Source organism: Mobula birostris, chromosome 4, assembly GCF_030028105.1.
Source record: "Mobula birostris isolate sMobBir1 chromosome 4, sMobBir1.hap1, whole genome shotgun sequence".
Classification (NCBI taxonomy): domain Eukaryota; kingdom Metazoa; phylum Chordata; class Chondrichthyes; order Myliobatiformes; family Myliobatidae; genus Mobula; species Mobula birostris.
Genome location: NC_092373.1, coordinates 44,369,671 through 44,386,362, shown reverse-complemented (window position 1 = coordinate 44,386,362; position 16,692 = coordinate 44,369,671). Strand labels below are relative to the sequence as shown.

At 38.4% G+C, this 16,692-nt stretch overlaps 1 protein-coding gene across 5 annotated transcripts in view; it reads right to left on the bottom strand.

The window, feature by feature from the left end:
• Positions 1 to 16,692, bottom strand: part of tmem44 (transmembrane protein 44) — a 79,318-nt gene that overhangs the window by 29,408 nt on the left and 33,218 nt on the right. For 2 of the 5 annotated variants that reach the window (XM_072255289.1, XM_072255290.1), the window contains 2 exons: positions 4,971 to 5,046; positions 2,449 to 4,886 (listed from right to left, as the gene is read on the bottom strand). In XM_072255289.1, the coding sequence (XP_072111390.1) occupies positions 4,786 to 4,886; positions 4,971 to 5,046 (177 nt within the window). In that variant the 3' untranslated portion in view covers positions 2,449 to 4,785. Of the gene's footprint in view, positions 1 to 2,448; positions 4,887 to 4,967; positions 5,047 to 5,263; positions 5,684 to 11,094; positions 11,128 to 16,692 lie in introns of those variants that run through there. The other 3 variants (XR_011885671.1, XM_072255287.1, XR_011885672.1) reach the window with 3 other exon arrangements.

Sequence of the window (16,692 nt, the reverse complement as noted above, 5' to 3'; positions counted from 1 at the left end):
CCAAGACCTGACCTCCTGGGTATGTCTAGTATTTTCAATTTATATTTTACATCTACAGCATCTGCAGCTTTTTCTAAATTTACTATTTGTCAGTGTAGATAGCAAGGCAACAGCAGGGTACAAATCATATGGAAAGTTAGGCTAAGGTCTGCATGTGGAACTTAATCCTGATAAGTGCAAGGTGATATACTTTCAGAAGTCAAATTGGTGTGGGAAATGTATAAATGGAGGAGCACTTATGATCATGGATGAACAGTGAGACCTAGGGATTCATCTCCATCATTCCCTGAAAGTAGACATGCAGGTAGACGGTGACGAAGAAGGTAACAACAAAATACAAGTTAGATTCAGACACAGATTCACTTATTTAATCACATGTACATTGAAACATACAGTGAGATGCGCGATTTGCATTAACAACCAGGACAACCGAAGGATGGGCTAGTTGTTACCTGCAAGTCATTGAGTCATAGAGCACTACAGCACAGGAACATGCCCTTTGGCCCATCTAGTCTGCGCAAAGCTGTTATTCTGCCCAGTTCCACCTAGACCATAGCCGTCCATAAACCCCCATCCATGTAAATATCCAAATTTCTCTTAAATTTTGAAATCGAACCTGTACCCACCACTTCTGCTGGCATTCACACCACCCCAAGTGAAGAGGTACCCCCTCATATTCTTTAACCCTTAACCCATGACCGCTAGATCTAGTCTCACCCAAACTCATTGAAAAAACCTTGCTTGCATTTTCCCTGTCTGTATCCCTCATAATTTTGTATTCTCCTATCAAATCTCCTGTCATTCTCCTGTCATCACACATTCTGGCATCAATATCACATGTCCACAATGTTCCTCAGAACAACAGAACAGCAACAGTAAACAATCCCCTTTCCTTCCTCCATCCCAGTCCACCTGCCCACTCATCCTCCAACCCCAGGACAGGCTGCCTCTGAGCCTCCAGTGGACTCCCAGACTAGCAGACCCAGGGTTTCCGCCATCAAACCTTGACTGTCGGAGTTGCCGACTTCGGTATCAGCTCTGGAACCCATTGATGATGGGACCCCATATTCCAGGCATCACTGACCTAGGGGGTCACCAGCCACGGTGCCTCCTGCCACACAGGTCTCTGATCCCGTACCCACCAACTTGGGGGGCGACCAGCTCTCATTCTCAGTTGTTTTCATCCATAGCACTTGCCAGGGCAACGATAGTCCACAGATGTCCTTCATTGAACGTCCTTATCACTGACCTTCAAACACAGAATTTAGAGCACAGGCTAAACTCCAGACTGATCTCTCATTTCCCTCACATCCTGTCCCTAAACAGCAACCTGACCCTTAATTCCCTTCTCTATGAACTAAAACAAAATCAGCTAAGTCTGAGCCACAACCTTGATGGAGACTGCAACTTGATGCTTACTTGATCGGAAGATTCCTCTTTTAAATTAGGCTGCATTTGGAGTGTTGTATGCAGTTCAGATCATCACAATGTAGGATGGATATGATTGCACTTGGAGAGGATGCACAGGAAACTAGGAAGTTACCTGAACAGGAGGACTTTAATTTTGAGGAGAGATTGGATGGGTTGAACCAGTTTTCCTTGAAGTGAAGGAGCCTGATTGGTGACCTGACGTGAGTGTTAGAGTGAATTTCTTTCTTAATTACTGGCGCTCCCGGTAGTTGCCCAGTACCATCCCGCAATCCCTGGGCCATACAGTCCCACATATTCCTCGGGCACTTCGCTTTCACTAACCCATGTATATCTTTAGGGTGCATCTGGTGAATTTCAACCATTTCCTCGAGTTTGCGCCAGAACTCTGAATTCCCACGGGCGACTTTAAGTGAGGGCAACTTGGACAAAATGCTTTGTTTCTCCCCGGGGGTGAAGGGTTTATGAATAGTCGTAATCCAGGTCAAGGGCTGGCTCGGATCGTCAGTGTTCTCAACCTGACGTTGTCTGACCTCAGTAGGTGCCATTCTGGTAGATCTCTCTGGGTAAAACCTCTCTCTGAGAAAACCCCACACTAATTCCCACACTACGCGAAATATCATAGACGGGTAGCAGTTAAACAGTAGAAACTTAAAACCACAGAGTATGTATTTATCCACAATCTGCGACTTTTGAGTACCCGAACTCATGATGCCTGCTGTATTCCCTTGCAGCACACCTGCACACACATACACTAAAATGCAGCTCGCCGAACGAGTATACACGCCCCCACGCTGGCGTCTCGAACCGTACTGTTGGTTACCACCTTTCGCAACTGATGGTCCAAGTCTCACCAAGTTAACATGCAAAGATTCCTCACTTACATAAACACACATGCACACGCACACACTACTTTTATAACTACCAGTTCAGCTCTCCACGTTCGTGATACCTCGTGTTCCCGTGTGTCCACCGACCGAACAGATCCAAGTGTGAGTGTTATTTTAGAAAAATACTCACCAACTTAGACTGCTAGGAACGCTGGCCACGCGACGGGTCACGAAGGCATCCCACTCCTGACACCAAATGTTGTAGCGTGGATGAAATTACTGGAGAGACAGAGTCACTGGTAGATACAAAGCAGCTTCTTTATTCGACACAACAAGGTACAGCAGGTATCTACGTACAGAGACGCTTTCCGCAGAAAGGTCTGCTAGCTAAATGTGGGCTCGATATTTATATGCTAAACACAAAGGCAATCGCTACTTAAAAAGTTATGGACAATGCATAGACAATGCTTCCTTTTGAAGTTACATATAAACATCACTCCTTCTGATTTCATCGTTTCCTTCTGACGCCAACATGTCTGGGTTGGTATCCACAGCCTTTAGTTCAATCCACAATACATTTATTTGGCATTTTACGTGCTAACATAGAAGACAATTAATATTTATAATGTATAGATAATACTGCCTTCGAAACTACAGCATCAGGCACCAGAAACATCTGGCATTTACACCTTTTAGGAAGCCCATTGTGGTGGACTCAATCCACAGTCCTTTTTCAAACAGTTAAAATAGAATTCGGGTGACAAATCATCTACCCGAAAGGAAATTCACTCTAACAGTGAGAGGTGTAGATAGGGCAGATAGTCAAATTCTTTTTCCCATGTTAGGAGTTTCAAAAATACAAAGGTATAGGTTGAAGATGAGAGGAAGGAGTTTAATAACAGATTTGAGGGGAAAGGTTTTTTCGTGAACAGAGTGTTATTGATACCTCGAATATGCTACGAAGACGAGGTGGTGAAATCAGACACAGTCACATGCTTAAAGGGCATTTAGACAGATAGTTAAGTAGGCAATATGCAAATGAATTCAATCCCAATGAGGAAAATGGGATTGGTGCAGATAGGGGAAAAAGGCGGCATTGACATGATGCGTTAAAGAGATTATTTTGGTGCTATACACCTCTATGTATTCTGCCTGTATTATACCAGTGAGCAGCTATAAATTTCTTTGGAAAACTCTCCTGTTTGCACCTTTTCTTCTTCCACATAGGAATTCCCTGTCCCTGGAAGAATTTTTTTTAAAAAAACAATATCAATAACCTTTGTAGAAAACTGTTCTAGTAAAGACAAAAAGAATGCTTAATGCTAGTAGGACACCCTTTAGAAAAATAAATTCAATTCCATACTTTGTCTGTCACTTTAAATATATTACAAATTCCAGCACCAAGTTTATATACATTTACATCAACCTTTATTTTACATCAAAGCTATTAAAGAATGTGCATTCTTGCATCCAAACTCAGAAGTTCTAACAATACAGCTGTTGTTTTAAGAACTTTTAATGTTCTGGCATTATTTGTATTATTAATGGAAAATTATTTATTAATTTTTCAAATATACTGCTACAATCTAAGCAACACAATGCACCATATTGTTGAAATTCACAGTAAATGTTGTATCCGGTGTTCTGCTTCCTCAGCTACTTGGGGAAATAACAGCAACATTCAGGAGGAATACTATAAATTAATTGGCATCAAATCTAAGCCCTTCAGTATAGCTAATTATCTGTCTTCCTATGCATTTAACATCCCTTATTGCAGCCATTTGATTTATCCAAGTAACTTCAAAAGATGTGCTCTGCTTTCCTCAAATTTTGACTCTACTGTTAAAAGGGTGGAAAAAGAAACTTACCTTCACTGGTTCAGCTCAGAGAAGTGTGGATGTGAAGTAAATAACTTCTCTGTTATAAACCAGTCCAAGTTGCTGACACTGTCATTTTCAAAGGGAAATGTGGCTTTTAGCTTCATGTGGTAATGGAGAAAACAGGAAGCCCAGCCACTATACAAGTAGACAAAATGAACCGACTTGATAAGTTTTTTTTTAAATTTTAAACCATTGTTGCTGGAATGATTAAACTTGAAAACTAACAACCAACTTCCTTTTCACAAGGCAAGACTCCAGCCACTGAAATGAATTTCCCATTGAATTTAGTTTGAACAATATGTCTTGTTGCCAAACCCAGTCAATTGCTGCCAAGATATCACGAGTAGTGATTCTGTTTTCACTTCTGCAACTCAGCTTTTTGATCTGTGTTTAGACCAACATGACCTCTGTGAGTAGGTTATTGGTAAGTATGTGCCACTTGATAGTATTTTCAATGAAAAGACAATTACCAATATCCAGAATACCTTTATTCCTTTTCAGGAATTGTTTACAAAAGAAATATAAAAGTTTCTTTAAGGACACATATACCTATACTAATATCAGTCAGTAGTCAACAGTAAAGCAAAAACTCTGTAAACATCAATAAATCCTTATTTTAATCAAAAAATAAATGCTGCATTTTTGCATCATGATAATAAAGATCTTGTTCTTCTATGTCCAGTCATGTTTATCTCTTCTTCATACTGGGCCAAAATTGCTGAGGTTCTTTCTTCAGTCATTATGGTATCTGTGTTCAAGAACCAGAGGTCAGTCAAAGGAATACAAGGCAATGTTGGTAGTACATTAATTATCAACATGGGATTGCATTTACCAGCATTATGGCTTAACCCATTGTCGTGTTTCTTTTCTGCCATCTTCCATTGTTGAGGCATGTCTTCAAAGTCCCACTATAAAGAAAAACAAAATTGTTTCAGCAATCTTTGTATATTAGAAATAGTTCCATTATTTGGTGTGAACAAAAATATTTAGAATGTTACAGCCCTCCTCACTTAAAACATCCAGGTTTTAAAAGGCAGCCACTTACTTCAGCCAAAAAGCACTCAATATTATGCATCTGGATTATTTTCGCAGAGTTGCTAGTTAGTGCATCAGAGTACCACTTACTTTCTGCAGATACAGTTGTTTACTAGTTTGCTCAACAAGCCATAAATCAGCATACACTTCTCATCTTTGGCAATCCCTCAAATGAAGACAACATGCTTTTGTTGTGGTTCAGATGTGGCTAGTGGCCAATATTTAATGTCTAGCTTCGTCCACACTTCAGATTGCAGACCATGGACAAAACAAGCAGGTTGGTGGTTTGAGAGGTGTAGTTCTTGTTCTACAGTTCAAAAAAATTTCTGTTTGTTCCTGACAAAAGGATGAGGTTCTCAATATCATGGCGAGTACTCATTTTCCATGGTCATGAGCCAAGAATTCCCATAAATTAGTGGGATTATTATTTTTTTCCAAGGAGACTTTGAGGATCATCTTTGAATATTTTCCTCTGTACACCAGAGAATCTCTTGCTGTACTTTTAGATGTCTGTGTAGATAAAACAATGATTCAGAAGCACATAGGATCGCGAAGAATCGCTGTTAGCTGGTAAACCATAAGCTTAGTGCTAGTTTGATGCCCCAATTTTCAAATACACTTTTCCACAAACAGCCAAAATATGTACTGGCACGCTAAATGCAGCAGTGAATTTTATCACAAATATGTACCTTTGCCGAGAGTTGGTATTTGAGATACTGGCAATGATCTGCGCTTACAGAGTCTCAGTGTAGTGAAGTGTAACATGATCAAATTAATAAAGAACCTTTATTTTATAGATGTTTCTTGTCTGCTTGAGTAAATGTTTTAATGTTCGGCCTCCAAATACGCATGATTTATATGTTGTGCCCCCGTAGTTCAAGTTTGGATTGACTTTGGTTCTGAAGTGGAAGCAACTCATGTTGAACAGTTCCCATTTGCTGTCAAATAGCCTCAATCCAGCTTACATCTGAAACTGAAATACTATGAGCACACTGGATCAAACTAGAACAGGAAATACTCACAGCTCAGCAACTGCAGCACTGAAACAAGACCTCAACATTGTAACAGTGGAGTTACAGATACCACCATAACATAAAACTGATGACAATGCAAGTAGTTAACAATGTAATTTGGATATTCCAAGATACAAATTGTTCAGAGAAATCTAAGATTAATATGACATCATCAATCATGTATTAAATTATATAAGATGAACATCAAATTAGTTAAAATTATTCAATCATGTTCACCTTTTGGTCACATAACAACTTTACTAAACGCTTTCAACATCAAAGATACAATTCAGCAATTGGTTTTGAACTTGATCTGGATTTTGTGGAACAAAATATTTTCAATGTTATTTTGCGATCAATGGGTAAAGTTGATGGAAGACACCTACTCCTACTAAGAGTGTTCCTCTTCCCAGATACATCTTCAAGAAAGGAGATGAATCCAATTGTGCTAACTAGCAAAAGGTCTGCTTGCTGTCTGCTACAGGGAAGTTGTCATCAGGATAGTTCTCAACACCTCTTACAAATGGATAAGTGGTCACTTTACATCTACTGAGAAACACAATGGACATGATTATCATTGAACTTCATCTCCAAAGCACTGCAGATAGCAACTTCAACGGCTATATATGGCCTGTTTTGTTCTCACAACAAGCCATTGACTCTTACTTCAACAGACTTTGGGCTTTCTCAAATTTTGCTACACGCAAAATTTGTCTACTTTAAGACCAATAAGTCCACAACAGGCCCAGTCACTGTGCAAACTGGTGTTGAGCAAGACTGCATCATCCCAACAGTTTCTCATTCTTCTGTTGTATCTGTTTTCAACGATCTTCCCACTGAAGTGGAGCCCATCTGCAGAGCAAATAGAAACGGTTCAACCTGTCTTCTCTCCACTCCAGAATCATGGTGACTTCAGTTTCGGTCGTGAAGCTGCCACATGCAGTTGCTGCAGCATAAACATGCCCATTTTGCAAAGGCAGCATGCAGCGGAAGTGAGATCCATGCAGGAAGGATCTGATGGGGCAAGCCCCTCTCATTGCCACTGGAGAATTCTAACTATGAGGTGGCTTTGACTAGCTGCTTAGGAAACCACCCAACAGAATCTATGGGATTTATTGCTGGTAGCTTTCTAGGTTCCGAGCAGGCCGTTAAGGCCAGTGTGTTGACTTTGCTGTACTTGGCAAGCATTCAGTGAAAACAATGATTCTTTGCCATCCTGCCACACAGTACAACACTGCTTCTGAGTATGAGACCCTCAAAGTAACCCCAGAAAGCTTAGCACACTTGCCATACCTTGGGAGCCATCTTTCAATTAAATACATCAAGCTTCAATGCATGAGCTCAGCCTATGGTCATCTGAAGAAAAGAATGAACTGACCCTAACACAATTCTGTTAGAATACTTATAACCAGCACCTCAAAGCACTCAAGATATAACTACTAACGTTGCCTCTATAAACTTCTTCAAACCCAACAGAATAAGCAAACTAACATGTTGTTCCTCACCAACATCTTCAGTTCCATGAATCTAAACATACACAGTCAACTCCAAAGGACAGTCCTTATTGTTCACCTAGATCTAATAACCCCTCTCCTCCACCATTAGATTTCTGGACAGTCCATGAACACTACCTTACTATTTTGCTCCCTTTTAACACTATTTATTGATTTTTTTTATACTCCATATTCTTATATGGACACATCCTAGTGCTGGTGAACCAGATCACCAGCTATGGGTGAATAGCCCCACTACCTTGAGGGCAGACTCGAGAGAGACAAAGATGAAGGGAGTAAACTCGGACAGAAAATCTGGAGTGAAGCCCAGAAGGCGGCTGGACATTATTGAACATTCTTCCGGCAGCCAAGCTGGTGCCAAGCGTATTGCTTCACTTTCCTTTGGACTACACCGGTGAGGCTGAGAGGGGGATCTTGACGACTGGGCATCCCAAGATCTCCATACCTTCCGTCCAAGCTTGTGTCCTGGAGAGGTTATTCAGTGCCACTATTTCCATTGTCTTTCTAGACAGATGGATGCCATCATCATTCTTATAGTAATTTATAGTAATATTCGGGTATTGCACTTTACTGCTGACACAGAACAAAAAAAAAAATCACAATATATGTCAGTGATAATAAACCTGATTCTGACTGCCAAAACACTTCGTTGCAAGATGGGGAATAATTACCAAGTGCATTGAGGTAAAAAGAATCATGAATAATCTCAAACCCCAACTCAAGGGAATCCCTAGACCATGACTGCATTAAATGGAAAAAGAAAGTAATAGTCCGCTCATTAGAGATATACAAGTGGAAGACAGTATCTACAAAATGACCAGATTACCATTTCACCTACTCCATCAAACACATGGCAGCCATGAATGGCACAGTGTACACATTGGCTTTAATCAGTCACCTCAGAACTCACAGAACTGGAGAAGAAGAAAGTCATCCTTCAACAACAAACATGTTTCCTAAACAGCCAGTCACAACCATTCAGCAGAACAGCTCATGGCTAGAATTCAAGAACCAAGCAGCAAGACCTTGCTCAGCTGGCAGTAGGCAAGGTCTCTACATCAAATCTTTCTGACATGTTTGGAGTCTCACTCCCAAAGTATGCTGCCCTCGAGGTAGTGATGGCAAGGATGAGACAATTATTTTCCTCTTTGTGGACAGCATTAACAAAAAAAATCTGGGAAAAAATGGAAAGGCCATTCCCCTCTGGCCTCTTTGAGATGCAGCCTCTCAGATCTATATTCTGTTCCTGTGGACACATACTGAGATACTGAGTGCTGCTGGAAAATCATCAACGGTGAAAGGTGCCTACCTGAAACGTGGTGGTCTTCCAGCAGCACAGGACACCTGTAAGTAAATATTGCTGCCTGGTACATTCCACAGGAATAAGCAGTAAGAGATGTGAAATTTGCTGTTTTGCAACAGTAGAGTGCAAGACAAAAAAATCACTATGAATAACAAAAAATAAACAAACAGTGGAAAAGATGAATAGTGATGTAGTGTTCATGAGTTATTCAGAATCTGATGGCAGAGAGGACGAAGCTGTTCTTAAATCATTGACTTTGTCTTCAGGCTCTTGAACCTCCTCCCTGATTATAGTAATATGAAGATATGAAGCGGTCATGTCCCAGATGGCGAGGGTCCTTAAATAGGGATGCCACCTTTTTGAGGCTATGCCTCTTAAAGACATCTTCAGTGATGGTGTAGTTGTGCCTGTGATGGAGCGACAATCTGTTGCCTGGGTACTGAAGGGTTGGGTTCTGTGTAACATGCTTGCACATTCTTGAAGGTTGTATTGCTAAAAGAGGCCACAAGAGGCCACAAGAGGCTCAAGTACAAAGACCATACTAACTTAAATGCTATCTCAAATATTGACTTGACAACATTATACTTATACAGACATCCCACCTCTCCCGGATGTTCCAGGAGTCTCCTGCATATTGATAGCGGCTCCCTGACACCCAGAAATTATAAACAATATCCCAGAAATCAATTTTTTTGAGGAAGAGAGGGGGAGAGAGAGGGGAAGAGAGGGGGAGAGAGGGGGGGAGAGAGGGGGGGAGAGAGGGGAGGGAGAAAGGGAGAGGGAGGGGGAGCATCCTGATTGGTCTTTCTTCATGCTAAGTAGACCTATCAGTTTTCTCTGTGGGCGGGCTTTACAGTCAACCTCAAAAATAATGACAATGTTGCTCACTGCACTTTTGGAACAGTGACTTTTCTATTGCCCATGGTGGGTTAAAATGTAAAAGACATGTTGAGGTGAGTTCAGCAGGTGTCATTCATTAATTAGCATAGCTAACGTTATTTAAACTAGCTGGCTAGCTGCTAAGGAGCTACTCTATTGATGTCCTACGTGATGAGGCCAAACTCCCTGTAGACTTGCTTAAAGTTGTAATAGAATAAACATGATAATATAAGTACATATTTTAATGTCACATTTTCTGCATATAACCAACTTGGTTTACAGATTAGACGCAATCACTAAACAAAGTATTACATATACCCTTGGAGGTCGACTGGGGGGAGTGGGATATGGGGTTGCGGGGGTCATGGGTGCTACCTCCCTGAAGTGAGTTTTTGCAGGGTGGGATGTCTGCTTATATAAGATAGATAACTTAAGAATGTAAAGAAATCCACATTGTTTTATAGTTCTTGTATGTCTGTTTTTAGGAATATTTAATTTTAAAATTTTAAAATGAAATAATTTAGTGTACAAGTGTATTGTATATTCTAGGAAACATACCAGAAAACATAAGAAAACTTTGGATATATGGAGACCATTTTAAATATTGCATGTATAAAATAAAATAGTGACATAAGACCTAATATGAAAATGACTCAACATTTTTTCAGAAGTCACTATGCATTCTGTTAATACTTTAAGTGTAGCAAGGATCAGTAATGGATTTGAGATAGTGCTCAATAAAACTTAAACCTAAAACAAGTAAAACCTTCAAATTTTATACATGCTAAAAAGCAAATACTAAAATAGTCCAGAACCTCACTACGATGAAATTTTAAAAATTATGTTTCATGCTTTTATTGAAAAGCTATGAATTTTACCTATATCTACTTTGCAAGCAGTTAGTTATTATGCATTGCTGTCACTTATGAAGAAATGCAAATATGGAATTTCACACAGATGGATGATAAACTATTTTCCCATATTCCTGGACGCACAAATTGCATCTAAGTCGCAGAGTTCATATGCATCACAATAATATCACATAATTAAGCATAAATAGCTTATTTAAATAAGTAACTTTAATGTGTTGTTAATCAATTTTTTAAGGAAGGAATTAAAGTAATAAAAGCAAAGCTTTCTCATGAACAAATAACACGGAGAAACTGCCTTCTTAGTGAGGTTAGTATCGAGTGCAGTAGTATTAGTTCATACCTGCTCTGAATTTAGGGCCTCCAAGTACTTTTGCTGCAGAATAAAAACAGATCAAAAGTTCTAAACAACTACATTTACACTTTTCACTCAGATTCAAAGATTCATATTATAACTAAAATGGAGTAGTTTATTAAACAAAGCTGTAACTCAGCATAAAAATGGCTACAGCTCAGTTTATACTGCCACTGGTAAACCATGAGATTAAGACATAAGGATTTTTTAAAGAGTTTGAACGAGCAAATCTAATGAATCAAATATTACCCACATTTTATATGTGTACCGAATCTCATTTCCTATTAATTTTCCAGTGTAAAGTATTTATTTTATAAACAAATATTGCAGCAAGAGCCACTGTTCTCTAAGAGAACACATTCAGACACTAGTGAATCTTAATGCTTACATTTTTGTAGGTTAATTTCTGATACGCTCATTTATAAACTAACTATGAAGTGCTTCCAAAATGTAATGAATATTAATATCAAAAACATTTGGAAGCAAGTTGTACTTTTGTACTTCAAATCAATTTCACTGATTTAAATCAATGAATTATTTTCAAAGATTATTCACTTTTGTATGCAAGTTCCATGCTACATAATTACAATTAACTCTTTCCATCTGCCCACCTCAACTCCCTTATTCGATTCCATTCTCCCATCTTCCTCTGCTGCAGGGGTTCCCAACAATTTTTATGCCATGGACGAATACCATAAGGTAAGGGGTCCATGGACCACAGGTTGAGAGTTTTCTGTCAGATTCCATCATCTGCAGCCCTTTGTTGCCTCCATCTATCATCTCCCAGACTCTCTCACTATTTTAACTCTTCCCTCCTTGATCTATCTGTTATGTCTTCTAACTCCAAAACATAAAACTAATTGGAAGGAAAGCACAGAGAGGCTAGAATGCGAGTCTAACTTTATTTTAATTTTAAGCAAGGCACACATAAGACACGATGGTGTGATGACTTATGCCATTCACTTACTTCGTACATAATGAATTATTTAAACAACAAAGAATGCTTAATCAAACAATATATTTACAATATTACTGAAATACTAAATACGCAACATTCCTCCCTGCTTAGCTATAAACTAACTCGACATAGAATGTATCTCAAATTATATACATACACTATATATACTGCATACTATATAATACAGCTACTAAATAGACATCCACAGTATAGTAAATTTTAAATTGTCCCACTCAGGCCTAAAGATTTTATCACTTCTGGGGCTTCCTTCTTGATGATCATAGGAGCTGACTCTGAGACAGCTCTGGATACCTTTCTTCTCCTTTTATCAGCTTATCTCTCTGAATCTACTTCTTTTCCAGTCCCTGATTCTTTCTTTCTCTTTATCCCCCTCTTGATCCCTTTCTCAGTTGCCTTTCCTTAACATTGCTTCTCTCATGATCCCTATCACAGTCTCGCTCACAGTCCGAATCCCAGTCATGCTCCCAATCCCACTCACACTCTCGTCCCCGTAGTTCCCATGTTCCTTCTCTCTTTCACGCCTTTATCTTTCCAGTTTTCTCTCGACCTCTTCTGTCCTTTTTCACCTTGTCTTTCTTTTTCTTGCCTTCATTTCTCTTCTAGTTTCTTGTAAGTATCTCTGAATTTGCTAATTTTGAGAGATTAGATTAGATTTTGCTTGTCCTCTTCCATTTCCATAGCACTTATGTCATCCTCCTCTTTCTTTTCTTTTATCTTCTTTCTAGGATGTGCATCTTCATCGTGGGAAGGTGCATTTAGTTTTCTGGAGTACTCTCTTATTAATCCTTCTATTCCTTCCTTTATAATCTGATCTCTCCTCCTGGTTATCTGATCCACAACATCATCTGATGAATCCTCTGTTTTCTTATCCCTATTGACTCCATTTTTTTTGGCCTTCCATTCATCTAGCTGGGCTTTGGTCTTTGCAAATACTTTTCCAAACAATTTTTTGTCTTCCACATGAAGTTCATGCAATAACCTTAATGCACATAGAGGAGATTCTGGTTCTTCATACTCACAATAGATAAACACTTTCAACTTTTCTGAAGCTCCTTGAACTCTCTTCCAAGCCATATTTTGTGAGTAACTGCCTGATTAACATATCAGAAGCTTTCTCAGATAGGTTGCCGACACAAACTGTTGTAGTCAGATCGTTGCTTTCATCACCTCCACAATTGCTCGGAGCAGCATTGTCCTTCCTTGGTCCAATATTCTTTCCAAACAGAGACACAGATGTTGGCACCAAGCCCTGCTTGCCCTCTGTTGGGCAATGGATCAGCATGGAGATAACTGTGGCATTATCCAACACCATTCTTAATTTGCTTGCAAGGAAGGAGGCATGCAAGTGGTGGATAGATCAAGTTGTAGTTGTCTCGGCCAATTGCTGCACCACAATGCTGGCCCTTCTTTTTTTTAAACCATATACAAACCCAATGTGGCTTGTTGATTATTGTACTTCACTGTTATAAATGTCATTTCCACAGAAGTTACTTTTCTCCAGTTTAAGTTCTTAGTTGTAAATCTGCAGGCTTCAGTTCAGTATCTTTGAAATGCAGTTTATATTCATTTTGTGGAATGATTGAAACAGCTGAGCTAGTGTCCAATTCCATTTTAATTAATGTGCCATTCACTTTTGGTATAAGCCATTTCACTTCTCTATTGTTAATTCTCACACTGTAATTCTCAAGCCTACCCAGTCCTGCATCATTCTCATCATTACCAGCTTTTTCATCAACAGCATGCAGTTTAGTGCTTTTTAGAAACTGCTATTTGACTTTATCTTTTTCTCTTCCCTGTGTAGTCCATTTATTTTCACCTGCACAACATGCTGCTTGTATGTGTCTGATTTTATTGCATTTTCTGCAAGCTTCACCTTTAAAAATGCATTGGTCTGATGTATATGAGATGCTGCCACAAAGGTAACACAGTTTGTTCAGCCAGACAGATTTCTGTTTAGATGTTGCAATTTTGTTCACGCTCTCTTTCATTCCTGACTGCAACTCAATTGTGCCTCTGTCTGCTGTTTCCATTGATATGGCTATTTCAACTGCTCTTCTAAATGAAAGTTCTGCTTCAGTTAGGGGCTGTTTTTGAAAGCTTTCTTGTATGATTCCCTAAACTAAACAATCTCTCAGTGCATCATTAAGCCTATTACCAAACTAACAAAGCTCAGATAGCTTCTTCAATTCAGCCGCATATGCTGAAATGCACTCCCTTGCTTTTGATTCTACTTATGAAACCTAAAGCATTCTGCAACCAACAGTTCTAAATATTCCTGTATTCCTTTCACAATATCAGCAAAGCTCATTTCAGCTGGTTTGGTTGGAGCAATCAAATTTCTAAGCAAACTGTATGTTTTTCCATCCAATGCACCCAGCAAAACTGGTACTTATTTCTCATTGGCTTTTCCATTTGTTTTAAAATACTGCTCAATTAGCTCAGTAAGCAGCAGCCAGATATTTTTCGTGCAATCGAACACATCAATCTTTCCTATGTAGCCAGCCATTTCTGCTTTTCAAAAATTTATTTATTATTATAATCACCCGGTACTCACTGTTTATAAACCCAAGAATTTGTCTGTATTCTGCCTCTTTTTTTAAACTCGATCATGCTGTCTCCTTTCCAAAGAAGCACGTGCTGTGTTGTTTTATAACTCGGCCATTTCTCCCTTATGAAGAAAGAGTGCTGTGCTTTTTTTTTAACTCAAACGTCTTACTGCACTTTTTTTTAAAAAGTCAAATGTCTCGCTGCATTCCATAATGAATTATTTAAACGGTAAAGAATTCATAATCAACCATGTATTTACAATATTGCTCAAATATTACTGATATATTAAACACACAACGCTATCGCCTCTTCTCACGTGGATCCACGCATCACTTGCAGGCTCTTGTTCCACCCCTTCCCTGTGCCTTTTTTATGCTGGCTATCTCCCCTCTGCCTTTTGGTCCAGATGAAGTCTCAAGCCAAAATACCGACTGTCCATTTCCCTTCACAGATGCTACCTTACCCACCAAGTTTCCTGCTGAAATTAAGCAGCATACGTTGAAAGGAACCCAGCTAACTTTTTGGGTCAGGAATCCTTCCTGATGTCACTTTTGACTTCCATCTTTAAGTTCTGCCCATAACTGAAGTCATATATCCCGGGTACTATTGTGGGACTTCTGCAATCTTTCTAAGCCCTTGTCTTTCCTAAAATTCAAACACAGCACAAAAACGTTGCATTACTTCCCTACTTTTGAACTCTATACTTGTATTTAAAAAGCTTAATACATCATTTCATGACTGATTCCTCAGATACTCATGCTCAAGCATTTCCACTTTCATTAAAAAAGTACCTTTTTTTTAAACTGTCTTTCTCATTTGCTGGACTAAATCATAAAATAGCCAAGCCAATAAAGAAGGCTATTTGGTCCTGAGAGTAATACAATAAGTGCCATTATCCCACCTTATGATAAATTTCATCTACTGTTTATCTGCAATTTGTACCACCCTGTTGCCATTCTCAATGTTTTCTAAATTTCCATGTTCTGTATTCACAACAAACCATCGAAAGAACACATATATCCAGTACATTAAAGTTCATCATTGATTAGAAAACCGATAGACTTAATACCAACACAAAGTGAACACCATTTGCTTAATTTTAGTCTGTTTGCATTTATTTTACCCTATGCCTCTTGTCACTTAACAATATTAATTAAATGCTATTATCCCTTCAGTCACATGGGCTTCAGTCTTTCATTTACCATGCAAAGTGTTTATTTAGAAGACATTTATTTTAAAGATTTATTTTAAGATTGAGTAATAGTTACAAAGTGGATCAAATGAAAAATAATGCATTGTATTCTACTGCATTGATGGTAATTACAAGGGATTAAGATGGTCAATAATAGAAAGTTAATCTAAATATTTGTGTGAATTGGCTAAATAGCAGTTTATATAAAAATCAAAAGCAATACATCTACAATAAAATATCTTACATTAAAAGTAGTGTAAATTTATGTTACATTGGATTACATTCACAAGTTTGTAAAGTAATACGCACATTTACAAGTAATGTAAAATAAAGATGTATTTTTCAAATCAAATATAGTCTATCAGAACAAATTTGCACATTGGAATATGATACAATTTGCTTAAATAAAAACGAGAGCAAAATTAGATTATTTAAATATAAAATAAAATAATTACACAGAATAATTATACTCTTCTCATACTCAAAGAAGAGTTGGAAATGCTCCTGCCTTTGCAGATAAAACATGCAAACGTCATGGTAAAAATTATAATATGAAAGATGTATTTAAACTAGTAAGTTCTACTTGTTATTCAATAAGGTCAAACAATGCAAATCTTAAAAATTCAACTTTACTCTCAATTTCTATTTCCCAAGAAATGCCATCTTCAACAGAAAATGTAAATAGTTTTCGCATATCCTGGCAAAGATTTTTAACACTACCGTGGTTCCATTACTAAATAATGATGGATAAACTGAACAATGGAAATCTCACATACGAAGTAGTATAGGTGTGAAAAGATTCAAGACAATATTGATGTAATGTTTGTTCATCTTTCAGACTTATTATGGGAACATACATGGTGCTTAC